This window comes from Diorhabda sublineata, chromosome 3, assembly GCF_026230105.1.
Source record: "Diorhabda sublineata isolate icDioSubl1.1 chromosome 3, icDioSubl1.1, whole genome shotgun sequence".
Taxonomy (NCBI): Eukaryota; Metazoa; Arthropoda; class Insecta; order Coleoptera; family Chrysomelidae; genus Diorhabda; species Diorhabda sublineata.
In genome coordinates, this window is record NC_079476.1 from 27,233,802 (window position 1) to 27,249,665 (window position 15,864).

The window sequence follows — 15,864 nt, forward strand, 5'->3', positions numbered from 1 at the left end:
ATTGAAATTAGCTTGGATCAGAAGCTGCTTAATCACTAAAATCACTTTTTGATATTTTCGTTTATTCATTCCAATAAGATCAATAAAACAAAAAGATTTACGTAACGGATAAAATTGTGAGTTACACAAAATGACATTCGTAGATGTGATGGAATTAATTAGTCGATTATAATGAAATATCATACTGAACGCTTGTCTTTAGGGCTTTTACCAAATTAGAAAATTGATATATGAGACGCTACGGGCATTACAAATAAAACAAAGTTCTCTTTGAAACCGTTAACAAAGTAAAAAAGCTCTTACTCGACTTAAATAAATAATAATCATTTAATTTTGTTTGCTGAAAATATCGACGGTAAGTTGTTGGGTAAAACAAATCCCTTCAAGTTAAATTTCTGGTTTATTAAAGCGGAAGAAAATAGCGGGCAATATAGAAGACCCACTTTAGATGGAAGTTTTGTACTTTGCCTATTTTTTGTGTTTCTACATAAGACAGTAGCTCATTTTGGACCCTTCTACTCACATAAATTTCAAATGTACGGATAGGAGAACGAACATTTGTTTTATAATTAAAAATGTCAAAATCGACTGTGATAAGCCCTATAAAATAAATTATGTACTTTGGTAAGATGATACGATATGTAAAAAGCTGCTCCTTCCTGTCTAACACAATTTATTATAACAAAATTTGTAGTAAAGCACTTCAAATCGCCGCAGAGCACATTAATAGCCATAAATTTGCCTGAAAACATCACTTTATTCCATTTTTTCGATGAATACACCATTTTCTTTTGTAAATAATAAATTATGAATTATAATGAATTATATTGGAATAATTCATATATTGTAAAATAAAATTTTCATAGGACGTGGAAAAGAGTTTTCTAGTTTTGAATATCCATTACTTACCATTTTATTTTGGATTATAGGTTTTCGATCTTTATTATCCTGTGTTCCCAATCGTAATTCTTCCAGTTTTTGTTTGATAGGATCGTCCACAATCGGTATAACTGTGATTATCGGCGTAGTGGGTGGTTGAGAAAAATCATCGTTAGTATCTATCCTCCAATTGGAAATAGTTTGAAGAATCTGTCGAAAATTCTGCATTTTGGAAAACGTTCTATTTTTTATTTTATTTTCTGTAAAAAAATCGAAACGTTATACAAGGTAATGAAAGTTTTTCATTGTATTCTAAGAAAAAGAAAAACGAACATGAAAATTCCAAGAATCCAATATAAAGAAAACTCTACACGTGTCTGCCATACCTTTAGTATAAAATATAGGGTAGGGTGAAAAAGGGTCGATCTATGGTTAGAATAGTGGGTTCATGTAAGACATGAAACTTTTTTTAAGTATGTACGTAAAATGAATTCAAGAAGTTTGCTTTTATATGTAACAAATGTTTAAAAAAATTGTATATTTGTTGAAATATTTTTACTGAAATATAAAAAAATATTGAATAAACAAATCTTTTCAAATGGAAAAGAAAATAGAGGAAAATAAAACTGAATAAATAAGAAGGAAGAAAAACCAAAGAAGATGATATCTTATATATTAAAAAAAATGATGATTTCCATTCCGAGTCCATTCAGGCGTTCTACCCAACCGATTTGCTTCATTTTTTTTTTTCAATGAAAGGTATTGATGCACAGATCAGCCATCAACCATCGGATTTCATCTAATTTTCACCATTCTCAAGTTATACTCAAATGCGATTTTCCCCTGTACATTACTTATGGGAGTTTTTAACATACACACGTTCTATCCTCAATATGTCAGGTTCTATTCAAGATAGAGACTTCGTTTTGGTTTAAGAACACTAGCTGAAACACCTTCTTTCTTTTGAGTTTTTGAACACTTAAATCGGTTGAGTTGGAGAGGAGCTAGGCGCGGACAATCAATGTGGAGTTATGGATTTTTGTACGTTTTTGGCATTTTTTCTACATTCAAAAGATCTATATTTCAGGTTCTAATATAGCTACAGAGTTCGTTTTAGTTTAAGAACACTCGCTGAAATACCTTCTTTCTTTTGAGTTTCTGAACACTTAAATCGGTTGAGGTGGAGAGGAGTTAGGCGCGGACATTCAACGTAGAGTTATGGATTTTTGTAGGTTTTTGGCAATTTTTCTACATTCAGAGATCTATATCTCAGGTTCCAATATAGCTACAGAGTTCGTTATAGTTTAAAAACACTCGCTGAAACACCTTCTTTCTTTTGAGTATTTGAACACTTAAATCGGTTGAGTTGGAGAGGAGCTAGGCGCGGACATTCAATGTGGAGTTATGGATTTTTGTAGGTTATTTTTGATACTTATTTAATGGATTTGATGCGAACGAAGCCGCGGGTAAAAGCTAGTATACTAAGATAAAATCCAAAATTGTTTAGGATTGCCTAGAAAAATTAAACGATAAGCTCGCTAAAGCGGGGGCAATCAGTTACAGAACAATGGAAAAAAACACTAGGAAATAAGGTAGATTGGAGCAAAACCAATTATTCGAACGCCCTACAGGGGTTGAGAAAGGCAAAGACTCTTTAGGAAACTATAACCAGAGTAGACTTGCTGAATGTATCATTCTAAGAACAATCTAACAGTTCTATCGGGGCACTGTCGCTCAACAAACACCTGAAGCCGCTAGACCTAGCAAATAATGCGGCATATAGATTTTGTTCCACAGAGGATGAAACCTCCAAGAAGGAGCTCCAGAGCACTACACCTGAGTGCGTATGAAATAGAAGACGAAGATCTCTGGTAATTGAAGCTATCCCACATTCTAGACTTTTTGAAAGGTGTGGGATTCATAGATCAGCTGTAAACACAGGGTCCTCCAGTAAATGGGGACACAATAGATACTTAATATTTCTGAAATTCTCATTTTCAAAAGAAAATTTCAAAAATATCTAGAATTAAGCGAAAAATAACAATTTTCGTCTGTCATATTTTTTACAGGACGTCTATTTTTTTTGTGTTTTTCGTATTTGTGCACCGAAATTTTCATATTTTTTCATCGTCTGAATCTATTATTACCTTCTTTGCCAATAGCGACTTGTTTCATCTGATACTAATAAAATCGAATGATATAACCTGTATTGAGCAATACTGAATAACGTCTTATTAAAAAATCTATATTTGCTTGACATGTGTCCGATCAACCAAAAAATTGTAGGTATCCCCAAGGACGCTACTTGTATTAAAATTTAAATGTTTATGGCACGATAGACATAATTAGATAATAATGAAGAAAGTCTCGATAGAAAACATTCAATTAGTTGATTGACTATTTCGTAAAATATTTTTTTAACGATATAGGGTTGACATTTTGATAAAATTAATCGATTTTTATTTTGTATGAAAAACTTACGGTTTAAAAATGTAGTTGTTTGCACTTCAACTAATAATGCCTTTTAATTTTCTAATTGTTGCGATTTTCACACCTTTATTCAAATATTTATTTTGTTATCTATCTATATTGAATTAAAGGACGTCTTTTTATAAAGGACCAAAATAATGGATATATTACGCTCTGACTCTAGGAAAAACCAGGAAAACGCATCATATAGTGTACAGTCTGAGACAGATGAAGATTTTCAGAAAAATAGACTTGTGAAAACTGGAAAACTCCTCAAATAACAAACGTTGATTGTTATATTTTTGACAAAATCAAATTCAACCTCATCGTCCGCTATAATCCTTGACCCTTTAATATAGTGAGAATCGAATTTCTAATAATTAATTTATACGTATCAATTACAAAAGTTTAAATGGTTAGGAGTATTGTACAATTTAAAGTTTTAATCAGCATCGAATTTCATGAAACAATTTACGTAGAGTGTGGGGATCAAAAAGTTTTCCATTTTATAAAGGAAATTGTTGATAAAATGCAGACACCGCAGAGAAAACTTTGATTAATACGAAAAGGGTCCAACACGAATGCTTTATGGAATATTGATGAAAGTGAAAACTTACTAGATGTAAATCTATGTCTGAAATATTCAAATATAGAAAAAGTCGAGAGAAAATCATTGAAAATAAACGACTATAGAATAAACTTAAATCTATGTATGAAAAATGTTGTTACCTTTTTAAAATTCACGTGGTTTAACACTGACATGAGTATACAAATTTTCCTTTCTTGTAGCAAACGAAAAATCGCCGGAACAAATTTTCAGAGAAAGAGGAAAGTCATAACAATAAACATTACCTCGTCCAGGACCAATCTTCATATGTATACGATCGAATCGAATCATTTGACGCGCGCCTCTCTATGTAAATATACATTACAAAATTAACACCCAGAGGCGTTTAATTTTTTCCCATGTTACATTACTTTAATGAAATTTTCGACGATGGTGACAAGTTCGTGTACACGGGTATTCAAAATAGAAAAGTTATGAGATTTTGCATTTTACCAATAACAAATTTTTTATCACAAAACGTGAGCAATTGAAAAGTTATTCGAGTTTCTTTAAGTTCCAAACCAACATAATGTTTTCTGGAAAGATGTAAATCGATGCAATGCACATTTAACAGGTTAGGAATCAAACAAATAAAACAAAATCTTTAAAATGTAACATTTTATTAAACTTATGTATATATGTTACGGCCAAACCTGATTTCAGGTCAAACTAGTTGATCCTGAAATACGCACACTCTAGAATAAACTAGTAAGTTCTAGTCTACACCGATTCAGAGCTTCCAATATGGTTGCACGGTTTAGTTTTTACAAAATTTTACAAAGCGAAAGTAAAAAGTCTTCTCATTATAATGTGTTATCAATGAAGTTAGGTTAGATAGTTAGTTAGGCAATGATAAGTGCGACCAAAGTAAATCATGTAAAAATAAATAACAATTGTAATAATTGAGGTACGATTATTGCTTGTATCAAAAAAACACTCATTATTTGTTATAGTGTGATTGTTTGTATAACCAATTATTTAATGACGAATCATTATTGTTTTAATAAAAATGATTATCTTTCCAATTACGGAATATTTCATTCAATTTATTTTGATTTTCTAGATATACTGAAATCGGGTTTGATCGGTAACATATAACGAACAAAGTACATGCTAAAATATTCAAAATTGGTTTGGGTAAATATATTTTCGAATTTTTCAAACTCCGAGAATTTTTTTCACCGTATATCCAGGAAAGGAGTACATAGCGGCGACTATCATAAATACCAATAACAAAAATATCAACCATTTTATAAGCTTCCATTTATGTAATTTAAAAATAACATACTTGAACGTTCTTAAAGGATTCTTGAACCAAGTAAACGATGTATCAGGACGACTACAATAAAATTTATTAAAAGCTTTCAATTAATTCATCATTTAGTTAGTTATTTACATACAAAAATTTTTTATTCCGCAACAAATACCATATTGATAATCATGGGAATTCGAATGTAAAATGCTCGTTAATACCAATTTCTAGATAATGGATTCGTAGATTTTGAAAAACCTTTTGGACCTTTTGGAAACTGAAGAAGTAGAATATTCCGATGATTTGCAGGAGTTTATTATTACGTACATTATATTACCTCCATATTTATTTCATTTTTATCCATTTTCTAACTATTTTATATCTTAAAATTAATTCGACTTGTTGGTTAATTTCCCCCAAAGCAACGTCAGTGCTATTTCTGTTGTGTTTTGTCGTTGTTGTGGCTTCATTAAATTAAAAGTTATAAAACAACATACCACAATAACACGTTACTTTTTGCGTTTAATCAACTTTAATTATTTTCCTCAAGAAAACGAGATAGAAATCAATTGATCAGAGCTTCTCCATATAAGCGTCTATAAAGAATCGAACGGCATAGGGGTCTTCTCTCGCGAAATTAATTGTTAAAACGTCGAGACAAATATGTAAAATAAATCATTAATAGTCCGGTCAAATTAGACCAAAAAATAAGAATGAAGCTAAATAAGCTTCAAGCTGAAAATTGTTTAAAATATAAACAAAAATTTGAACTTTCCCCATGTATAGCGAAAATTTTATTCTAAATCAAATGTCAAAAAATGGGTTTTTCGCGATTTTCATCTAAACGGTAAGTTTATTATCAGCTTGGTGGGAATTTATGTAACTGCTAATGTCTTAATTGACCGGACTATAAAATTATGATTAGATATAGCATGAAGTAAATAGAAACATACTTTGGTGTGGGTAAAGATTGAGGCTCGTGTCTTCCCTTACCAGCTGGTTCTTTTGAAGCTTCTTCCAAACTAATCAGTTCCAATTCGGCTTCAACTTTACCCTTAAAAGACCAAATAGTTCATTCAATATATCTAATATGTGCTGTCGATGAAGGCAATAAGTATTTTTTAATGACATTAGGGTTTGATGTTTACCGTGCAAGTTTCATTTTTAGAATAACCGGCTTTGAAGGGCCACCATCCTTTCGTTCGCCGTATTTTAAATAGATTTATGGTTGGCGCTCCTCTTTCAACAATTTTCAACGTACACTTATTGGCAGTTTTTGCAGGCCTATACAATTTTGCTAGTTCTAAAGATAATGTACCTAAAATAACGGTTTCTAAAGAATTATTTATCAATAATAATCATAATAAATTGTGTAGTGTCAAATTCGTATGAATATAAAAACACCTAAATTTCAGAATATTTCTTAGCGAAAATGTTCGAAAAGTGGACACTTTCATTCTTGTTTTAAACATCTTGTAGGTTTATTTTAGTTATTTATTCTTCTAATTATCATAGAAAAATTATTTCATAAACACCTCTGTAGAATTTCAGCTCAATGTTCTTATTACTTCGGCGTGGATGATTATTGAAACATGCAAATGTTTTTCATCAATATTTGAACAAGTTTCGTGCCTCGTATTTCCAATACTGTGAGACCCAGCAACATCCTGAATTTTTTTCACATACATCTAGCTCTTATAAGCACCTTTCCAGAATTTCAGCTCAACGCTCTCATTATTTTGTCGTGGATGATTTTTCAAACATGCGTATGTTTTTCATCAATAATCGAAGAAATTTGATACCACCTATTTCCAACCCCGTAGAATCAATAAACGTTTTAATTTTTTTCTACATATATCTAACCCTTTTAAACATTTTTTTCGAATTTCATCTCAATGCTTCTATTATTTTGGTGTACATGATTTTTTAAACATGGATATGTTTATCACCAATATTTGAACAATACTGTGAGACTCAGCAAGTTTTTGAAACAAATTTATGTTGAAAGAAAATAATTTCTATCGATTCAATGAGCTAATAATTATGTAATTCTTATTTTGATTACTTACCCAGAAAATCATCTTTCGAAAACGTATCATTATCCCACACCTGCAAGGTCAATCTACAAGGCATTTTGAATTCAGTCTGATCGATTGCGAATATATTTTCTTTTTTTCTTATTACAATTTTATTTTCCGCAGGTATATAATCAAAATTGAAGATAAATCTCCAATTGAAGTTTCCCTCGCCGGTTAGAGAACGATAATGGACATCGGTGTTTTGAATTTGAAGATTATCACCTACCCATCTAAACAAAACAACGTCATAAAACAAAATAAAATTCCACGTCTTATGATTTATTAATTTTAGCATTTCTTTGTACGGAAAAATAATTTTTTTTCTCATATTATAGAAATTATACTTCCATGAAGTATTGGGAAGAAAATAAATACCCCTTAACGTATATATCAGATTTTTTTTCTCCGGTGAAGAAGTCATCTTCGTCCAATAGAACTTCTTCTGTGTTCCAAATAATAACCCTCAGTTCATAAGTGATCGGCTTACGTAATGTTATATCCACTTTTCCTGGAGGAGGGATATCTAATATTGGAAATATATCTATCCATAATTGTAACTTTCCCTGTTAAAAAAAGTTAAGAAATCTATACAAAGAAAAACCCAGTATTAATTAATTATACAAATATTTTATTTAGATACCAAAGGAGAAATATTCAAAGCTATTAAGTTAAAAGTATAAAAGTCACCCAACCATTATTTATGAACTACGTTAACAATAAAATATTTTAATGTTTAATCAATATCTTAATAAAATTGAAGATGTTCCCTAATTAACTTTAAAACGAAATCATTTTAAAAATTAATTATATTGTCGTTATCGACATCTATTAACTAGTAGATGAAGCGTGTAATTCGTTTATAGACTCTTTGTGTGTATTTCTTCAATCCATCCAACATTTATTTTAAATGGTGGTGACATCTCTTGCCTAATAGATGAAGCGCTCGATCTTTATGAAGATTTCTTTTTCAAACCTATTTGAAAATACAGATATCTTCTAAAAAAAATGTATCCCAGATTTTGTTTTAAATTTTGTTGCAATTGTATACGTGATTATAAAATAATTTTCTTCAAATATTTTCTAACTTATTTATGTTTTTAAAACATGACTGCATTCTCCACAACGTATATTATAAAAATGAATGATCATTAGTGACGCACTGCGTTCAGTAGCTTAAGCGTTTGATTTCATTTCAGATTTCTTACAGGGATCTATTTGATCAAGGCATGAGGGCCTAAAATTGCAGAGTGTGTATTCGTACTATATCATTAGGAATAAGTTATTATCAAAAATTGGTTAACCAAAATTAATAAATAATCTCATTGTTTGTCCAAATGTAGTACCAATTTCACAAGTTTTCTCGTTTACATGGTCAATAATGTTTATCATCTACCTGTTCGATACCCGGTTTGGAGGGATGAAACAGCGACCTCGTTTCGACATGTTCAGGAACTAGAGGAAATCCAATTAAAGGCATCTCTTTCCATCGTCGTAAAACGAATAATGCGAGAACTTCTTTATCGTAATCGAAATCGCCACTTGCTAAAAAATCGATTTCGGAATTTCGATCATTTCTGTTTGAGACTCTGTATAAGTTGGAATAGTTATCAAGAGATGGCGAAAGTGTTACAGACTGAATCAAAAATTATTCTTTACTGTGACATTTAAATAACGATAAATTTGGAGGCACAGTTGACACAGTATTTGTAAATAATGCAAAATGGAAATAGAAACTTTTTTATTTCAATTACTTTTGACTTACGGTTAAAATTATCAGCCAAAAATTCTTTATCGCCAATTTGAACTGATGTTTCTTTATACTCTGGAGTACCTGCGTTCCATTTATGACAAATTTCCGATAATATACAGGTCGGTTTGTGCTGGTCTCTCCAAGTACAATAACCGAACCTTTAAAAACCAAAATATTTTAGAAAAAAGATCTTCTGGCATAAGAGTTTCTGATTTGAAAACCACCACATGTATTTCATCATTCAATTGCAACACTCACTCTTCGTAGGTTTCTGCTATACCGCAAAAAGCCATGTGCTTCGTATAAAATCTATTTTCCAGATCAATTTCAGTCTCTCCGATTAAATCATCAGCTGTTGTTAAATCATAGTCCCAAACGCTAATTTTTAAGAGATAATCTTGTGGGAATACTGCTTTAAATTCGTAACATCTAAAAATAATTTATATTATCAAATTTCAGATAAAAATTGCAAACGTATCTTCAGTTATCTCGAAAATATTTGAGGAATTTCAATAATTTCAATAATAAGTTTTTCGAATGAGACATTATTTAGAAAAACTTACTGTCCAAATACGGGATTCACATTCTTAGCAATATAATGTTCTTTATCGTTAATTTCTTGTTTATTCAACGATAATATAATGTAGGGATCAGATTTTCCATTAAGATCTTTCGGTCTTAAATTTAATGCCCTGATACAATAAACCCTCAATAGGTACCTAACTGGATGATTTTCGGGATAATGGGAAAAGTATCCTTGTTCTACGGATACTCCATTAGGAAAAACATAATCATCGTCTCCTATTATTGGATATCTGTAGATTTTTATTGACCCTTTAAAAATTCCCGTGATTTTTTCTTGATCAATCACCTCGTCACCTGTACGTTTTCCTTTGAAAATTGGAAATGATGTGAGTATATCGGTGAATCCATTGAATTCCGTTTGCGATTCAAGTTCCGAATCATAGACCTAAAATATATCAATTTCGAAAGTATGCAAAATACAATAAAAATTTTGTGGTAATTTTTACTTTTAGGGTTCTCAATTTTTTTAATTCCAAAGTATCAGCGTCCTGAAAATATGAAACAAATTTCAACAAATTACAGATAGTTCTTCAAACATCGACATTGGATTAGATTATTGTTGTACTTGCTTTAATTGATGCATAGAATTTCGTCCACCAGTCATAATCCTCTACATCTTCATCATCTTCTTGATTCAAGGGTTCGTAAATTCCGGAAGATTGATTCCAGAAAACACTTTTACTTTTATTATCTCTATTCCAGAAATATCTACAACATCGACTTAATAAGCAGCTTCTCGGTTTTTTCTTTTTAGTTTCACTGGGGCGAATGGGTGATTTTATTTCTTCCAAGTTTTGTTGCAAGAATAGAAGAGAGTCTTAAAAAGTTTCTATATATTAGTTATTGTTAGACTCATTCTTCTATACCAAAGATTTTTTTCTAAATACGTTTCGGTGGACACGGTTTCTAGATTCTAATATCATTGAAAGACTTTTTACCAAATTGTAATTTGGTTTGGAATAACCAATTATAAAATTCTAGCTGGAAGCGAAAATACTAACGTGACGTTATCTGATAACGACTAAATGACTAGATCCTCATTAATAATATTTATTATCATCTCTTATCGGCATTAAAATGTTAGAATTAGACATCCAACTTATCATTACAGTAAAAAAGGAGAGAATGTATGAAGTTTTTGTTTAATCATGTTTGTAACGTTATACATTTGATGGACTGTATATTCATTTTCATGATAAAATTGTTATCAGAGGAAAAATGTATGAATTATCCTGCCTACCGGATCCAGAATCAGAGCTATTGTAGATTTCAACATGTCCGGCCAATTTTTCCAGTCTTTGTTTTCTTGTTATTGGAGTTACAATGAAAGACGAACATTTAGTAATGTGTACACCAGCGAAAGTGTATACTCCAAATTTCTTGCTATCGTACATTTCAAAACGGAATGGAGGAGCATACTCTGTTTCTGTCGGAATTGTCTACAACATTTTATTTCTATAAAAAAACTATACACATAAATTGAGGTGAATAATGAGCTTATTATAAAGAGAATTAATAAAATATCTACCAGTGAAATGCTGTTTGACTGATGTGAAAAGTTGGGGTCCTCCGATACATTCTCAAGAACATCGGAATTTAAACTAAAATCTCCACATAGAGCTGTTATCCTCGGTCTTCTTATTGGTATTAAATTTATTTTTCCCGGTTTTCGTATTCCCCAAAATAAAACATCCAATTTATGCGAAACTAAAGTGGGTTTTAATGCCTTGGGAATAGAGAATATTTTACCTTCTTTAGGTAGATCTGATACATCAGACTCCTAAAATGGTAAATAAATATCGATATGTATAACATAGATATAAAAATGTCTCATTTTTTTACGGTTACGTATTCAAAAGCGGCAAGAACTTCACCGGTAACTTCGTCATTTTTGTACGTTTGATACCATTTCAATTTCAAATTATTTTCTGGACATTTTATTTGGGGATTTATGATGGATCTTCCGATAAATTCAATTTTTCCCTAAAATTTGTCTTGTTTCTCATAATATGTAATAATTTGAAATAATCATAAAACTCACGAAGTCGTCTTTGTCTAATATTTCAAATAAAATTGAAGGTACATCAGATTCGTTCATATAAATTTCATTGAATACTAATGTTTGATCCCAAACTGGATCTAATGAATTCTCTATAACCTAGAATATTGAAAAACGCGGTACTTTTTTGGTTTCAACATATAGATTGCTTGCGAACATTTCTAAACATATTAGGACTTCGATCAAGCACTAGGTACCTCGGTTTCTTGTAACATGTTTTGAAATATTATTCTAACGAATGGATCACTCAGTCCACTGTGGTCAAATCCACAAATTATTTCTCCTTGAAATAAATAACATCGCAGCTGAAACAGCTAAAAATAATAAACTGTTATGTTTGCTATGCTGGACAAACTCAATAATTAATTTAATATAGAGTGAAATATCATCAACAAGTAAGTGTGTTTTCAATTGGCTGTGAAATATGATTTAAACTATTCTTATGACTAACACTGGAAAACTGGCTTTTATTATATTAAATTATTCAGAATTGAATATAATGCTCACTTTCTTGTTTGTTTCCACCAAATGTGTCGGTATTGAATCGACTTTTTCAAGTAAATATCGACCAATAGACGATATCTCACTCAAACATGGTATTTTATGTTTTTCTAAACAGAGAAACATAGTAAAATCCATTTTTGCTGTAAGTCTATTATCGTCTAAGGAATTTTCCTTAAATATATAAAAAATTTTTTAATAAATCAGTAGAATTTTATTCCTAACTCACATAAAAACATATTGTCCTTTTTACACCGCAGTATTCTCCTTTTTCTTCTGGATTCGGTGAATATATTACATCTCTAGCTGGAATTTTAATATACGAGACTTTTTTCTTCCCGCATACAAACCATAATATTATATCCGGCCAGCAATCTTGAACCTGGATTCGTCAGAAAATAAAAACTTTATAACCATTGCTTGCGAGACCTATCGTATTATGTTTCAGCATTATTACAACCTACTAGTTTAATTCAACAATTAATTCACCCACAGATCCTGTTTCATCAATATTTTTTCTATTTAACCTTACTGGTCATGAGAAAAAAGCTGAGGTCAATATTTATAATCGTGCTTGTCTCCTGCTTCAATGACATTGATATTTCTATTTTATTCTACATCAAACATCAATGAAGGCCACAATGTGCTACCAATATACAAAACAACAGACTTTTCAACAGTATTTATTATCTTCGATGAAGACCAGCGCACGTCAGCAAATGGCTGCATTTGGATAAAAAGAAAGACAATGCAGCAACTCACACATCCGTTATTGCAGTGGACAAAATTATTGAATTGCTAATTGATGCATCCTATTTGCTAGATTTAGCTCCCTCGGATTATTTTCTGTCAACAGACTTGAAAAAATGGCTCGGTAGTGAAAGATTTTCCAACAACGAAGAGGTGATGTAGGCAGTAAATGGCTATTTTTATTATATAAAAGGTTTTGGAATTTATTGAACATCGCTGGCGAAAGTGTATGGAGCTGAAAGAAGATTATTGTGTTTTCTTCGTTGGGAGTAGCTTTGTAATAAGCCTGAATTCTTCAATTTTATTTTTAGTATTGCATATTAAATTTTTTTATATCATTTTTGAAAATATAACTCACATCTTCTACTAGAGAACTTATCCGATTCAAAATTTTATGTAAATTTCTAAACTTCTTTTTATTGGAATGTTGAGAATCGACATTTTTTATGTTTTCAGCAATATTTGTCTAAAATATTTGGAAATTGATAGTAGTCAAAAATTTTGTTGATAATTTCGTACCAGTTGTTGCAAGCACATTTTTCTTTTTTCTATATCCAACTTTGTCACATAATTTTCGTTATAAGATCCAAAAATATCGATGTATTTATAAGCGCTTGCTGCTACAAAATCTAAAACTTTTGAAATTTGTTGATTAAGTACTTTATATCTCTTCGCTGAATTTTCATTTTCGAAAAGTTTTTCAATTTCCGAAAGTTTTTCTTTCTAAAAACAAATTTTTATTTGAAATATCTCCATACGAATTTAATGTATATTAATTACCAGTTGGGTTGCGATTTTATGTAACATATTTGAATTATAAGTACGTTTTTTGAAAAAAGGTACTTCTCGAAATATCCACAAACAAGGATTTTGTGTATAATAATCGAGATAGAAAATATTTTTTAGAATCTTTTTTGGTTTACTCCTATCAGTTGTATCGATAGAAATTTGTTTTTCGTCGAAAAATGTATCACCAAACGTCATTCTTATACATACAGGCTTTTTAGAAAACTTTTTACTGATACCTGTCAAATCCGATATGCATGTAAATAATATTATATTATTCGATTCAAAATATTTTTTCTATAAAACAAATTTAAATTAGAATAAATCGAATAAAATTAGTTTACTTATACTTCATTTAGAGGAGGAATGTTTTCAATTTTATTTTCTTTTCTCTCATCCGATTCATCCAGTTTAGTATCGATAGCCATCAAAATTGTTCCCGCAAATCCTTCCATGATATTATCAGGATATAAATGTAGAAAAGTTGGTCCTAAAGTTGGTAAAAATCCTTCGTGTTTATCATTTGATATTTGCTGCAGACCAATCTGTTTTTGAGAATGAACATTTTTTCTAAATGTATCAGTGTAACAAGCTTCAATTTTTATAGTTTGACTCAGCGGTGGAAACAAATCTGTTATAAATAATCTTTCGTTGAATTCTATAGAGGACGCTATTTTTTTAGTAGACGTTCTCACCTAAAATTAGAATTTCGTACCGATTCAATTATCGATTATGTTTACTTACAGAAACACCAGCAAAAGTAATTTCTATATACATTGATTGCTTATTTTTCGTAGATTGTTGTGATAGATCATTTTCAAATGTGATAGACGGTTTTTCTATGATATTTCTACAACTATAAACGTCGAAAATATAAGTAGCTCTTTGTCTTTCCACAAATCTTCCTTCGGATAACAACAAATTTCTAAAATCATTAGATGAAATAATAACAATATAGCTGGAAAATATATCTCACCCTTCGATGTTATCGTTTACTATATTTGTAGGCGTTTTTGGAATTTCTCCTTTGGTCAATACGCATATATCTACTTTAAGATACCCCCTGGGACCACTATACACTTCCGCTTTGGCACTATTTAGTATCGCCCATTTGTGATAAAATTGGTGATCTACAATTATCACATGCATCAATAGGATCAGTTTGCAAAAAGTCAGTATAGCGGAAACTAATATTCTGCGTAAAACTATGAATATTGAACATTTGTACTGATCTTACGTTTTTGGTGCCATACTGTAGCTACGTCCAATTTTATTTCACCTAATAATTTCCTTTTTCGCCATAAATTCCGAGGTTGTATTACCTAGATTCAAAAGCGTTACGTGAAAAATAAAAACTATTTTACAACACTAATTTTTTATCATTATAGCTTCTCTTCGGCAGGTTTTTTGTAATCTTCCTGTAGCTTAAAACTCTTTCAATTGTTTCCGAGGCATATTTTTACCTCTGTATTTAACAACATACTTGAAACAAGCCCACTAAAAACGATCCCAACCAATGCCCTGAAGAAGAAGCGAATCCTATATCAGAACCATACAAAATCCTCCCAATCAAATATTGAGCCAAATAAAAAAACAACCAAATCTTCCCTTTAAAAGTAAATAAATGGGATGATGTACCCATTTCTATATTTTTTAGGTTTTATTAGGTTTTTTAATGTATTTTCCCATTTGGTTCCTCTATCTTTGGGTTGTAACTCTATTTTAAATATTTACTCACCATAATTGTAATATTTTTGTGTAATAGGATATCCAATGTTGTATAAAATTCAAAAACGAAATACTGAAAAAGATTTTTAAACAATAAAATACGAAAAAGTGACTTCTATAACATTGATACCTCGTTATAATAAGGAGAACTAGAATTCTTTTTTACGCTTGTTGCCTTTCGATATTTGTCTATATTAATAAGAACAACAGAGTCCATATTTTCCCATATATAATGTCTTCCTTCTAATATCGCGATAGTTATTAGAAATATTTTATTAGACATTTTGATAATGACTATCTAACCTAAAAATTTGACAATTTATCATAATGGTATCTAAGAAACCGATTTGGTGTGACGAAAATCAGAAAGTGAAGTAATATAAACCATCAAAGTATAAATTCGCAGATGTTTAACATTTG

The 15,864-nt window shown here is 30.5% G+C and overlaps 1 protein-coding gene across 1 annotated transcript; it reads right to left on the bottom strand.

Annotated features, from left to right (window-relative positions):
* Window positions 1-578: 578 nt before the first annotated feature.
* Window positions 579-15,727, bottom strand: LOC130441744 (otoferlin-like). The gene is made up of 26 exons (XM_056775528.1): window positions 15,575-15,727; window positions 15,455-15,517; window positions 14,954-15,038; window positions 14,693-14,846; window positions 14,461-14,641; window positions 14,067-14,411; window positions 13,289-13,342; window positions 12,410-12,562; window positions 12,187-12,354; window positions 11,877-11,984; window positions 11,662-11,778; window positions 11,463-11,603; window positions 11,149-11,400; window positions 10,861-11,059; window positions 10,190-10,437; window positions 9,599-10,005; window positions 9,294-9,464; window positions 9,048-9,193; window positions 8,679-8,827; window positions 7,661-7,848; window positions 7,277-7,515; window positions 6,356-6,525; window positions 6,161-6,261; window positions 5,138-5,294; window positions 910-1,089; window positions 579-788 (listed from the first exon to the last, which is right to left on the bottom strand). The coding sequence occupies exons 1-26, from the start codon at window positions 15,725-15,727 to the stop codon at window positions 579-581; spliced, it is 4,539 nt and encodes a 1,512-aa protein (XP_056631506.1).
* Window positions 15,728-15,864: the final 137 nt, after the last annotated feature.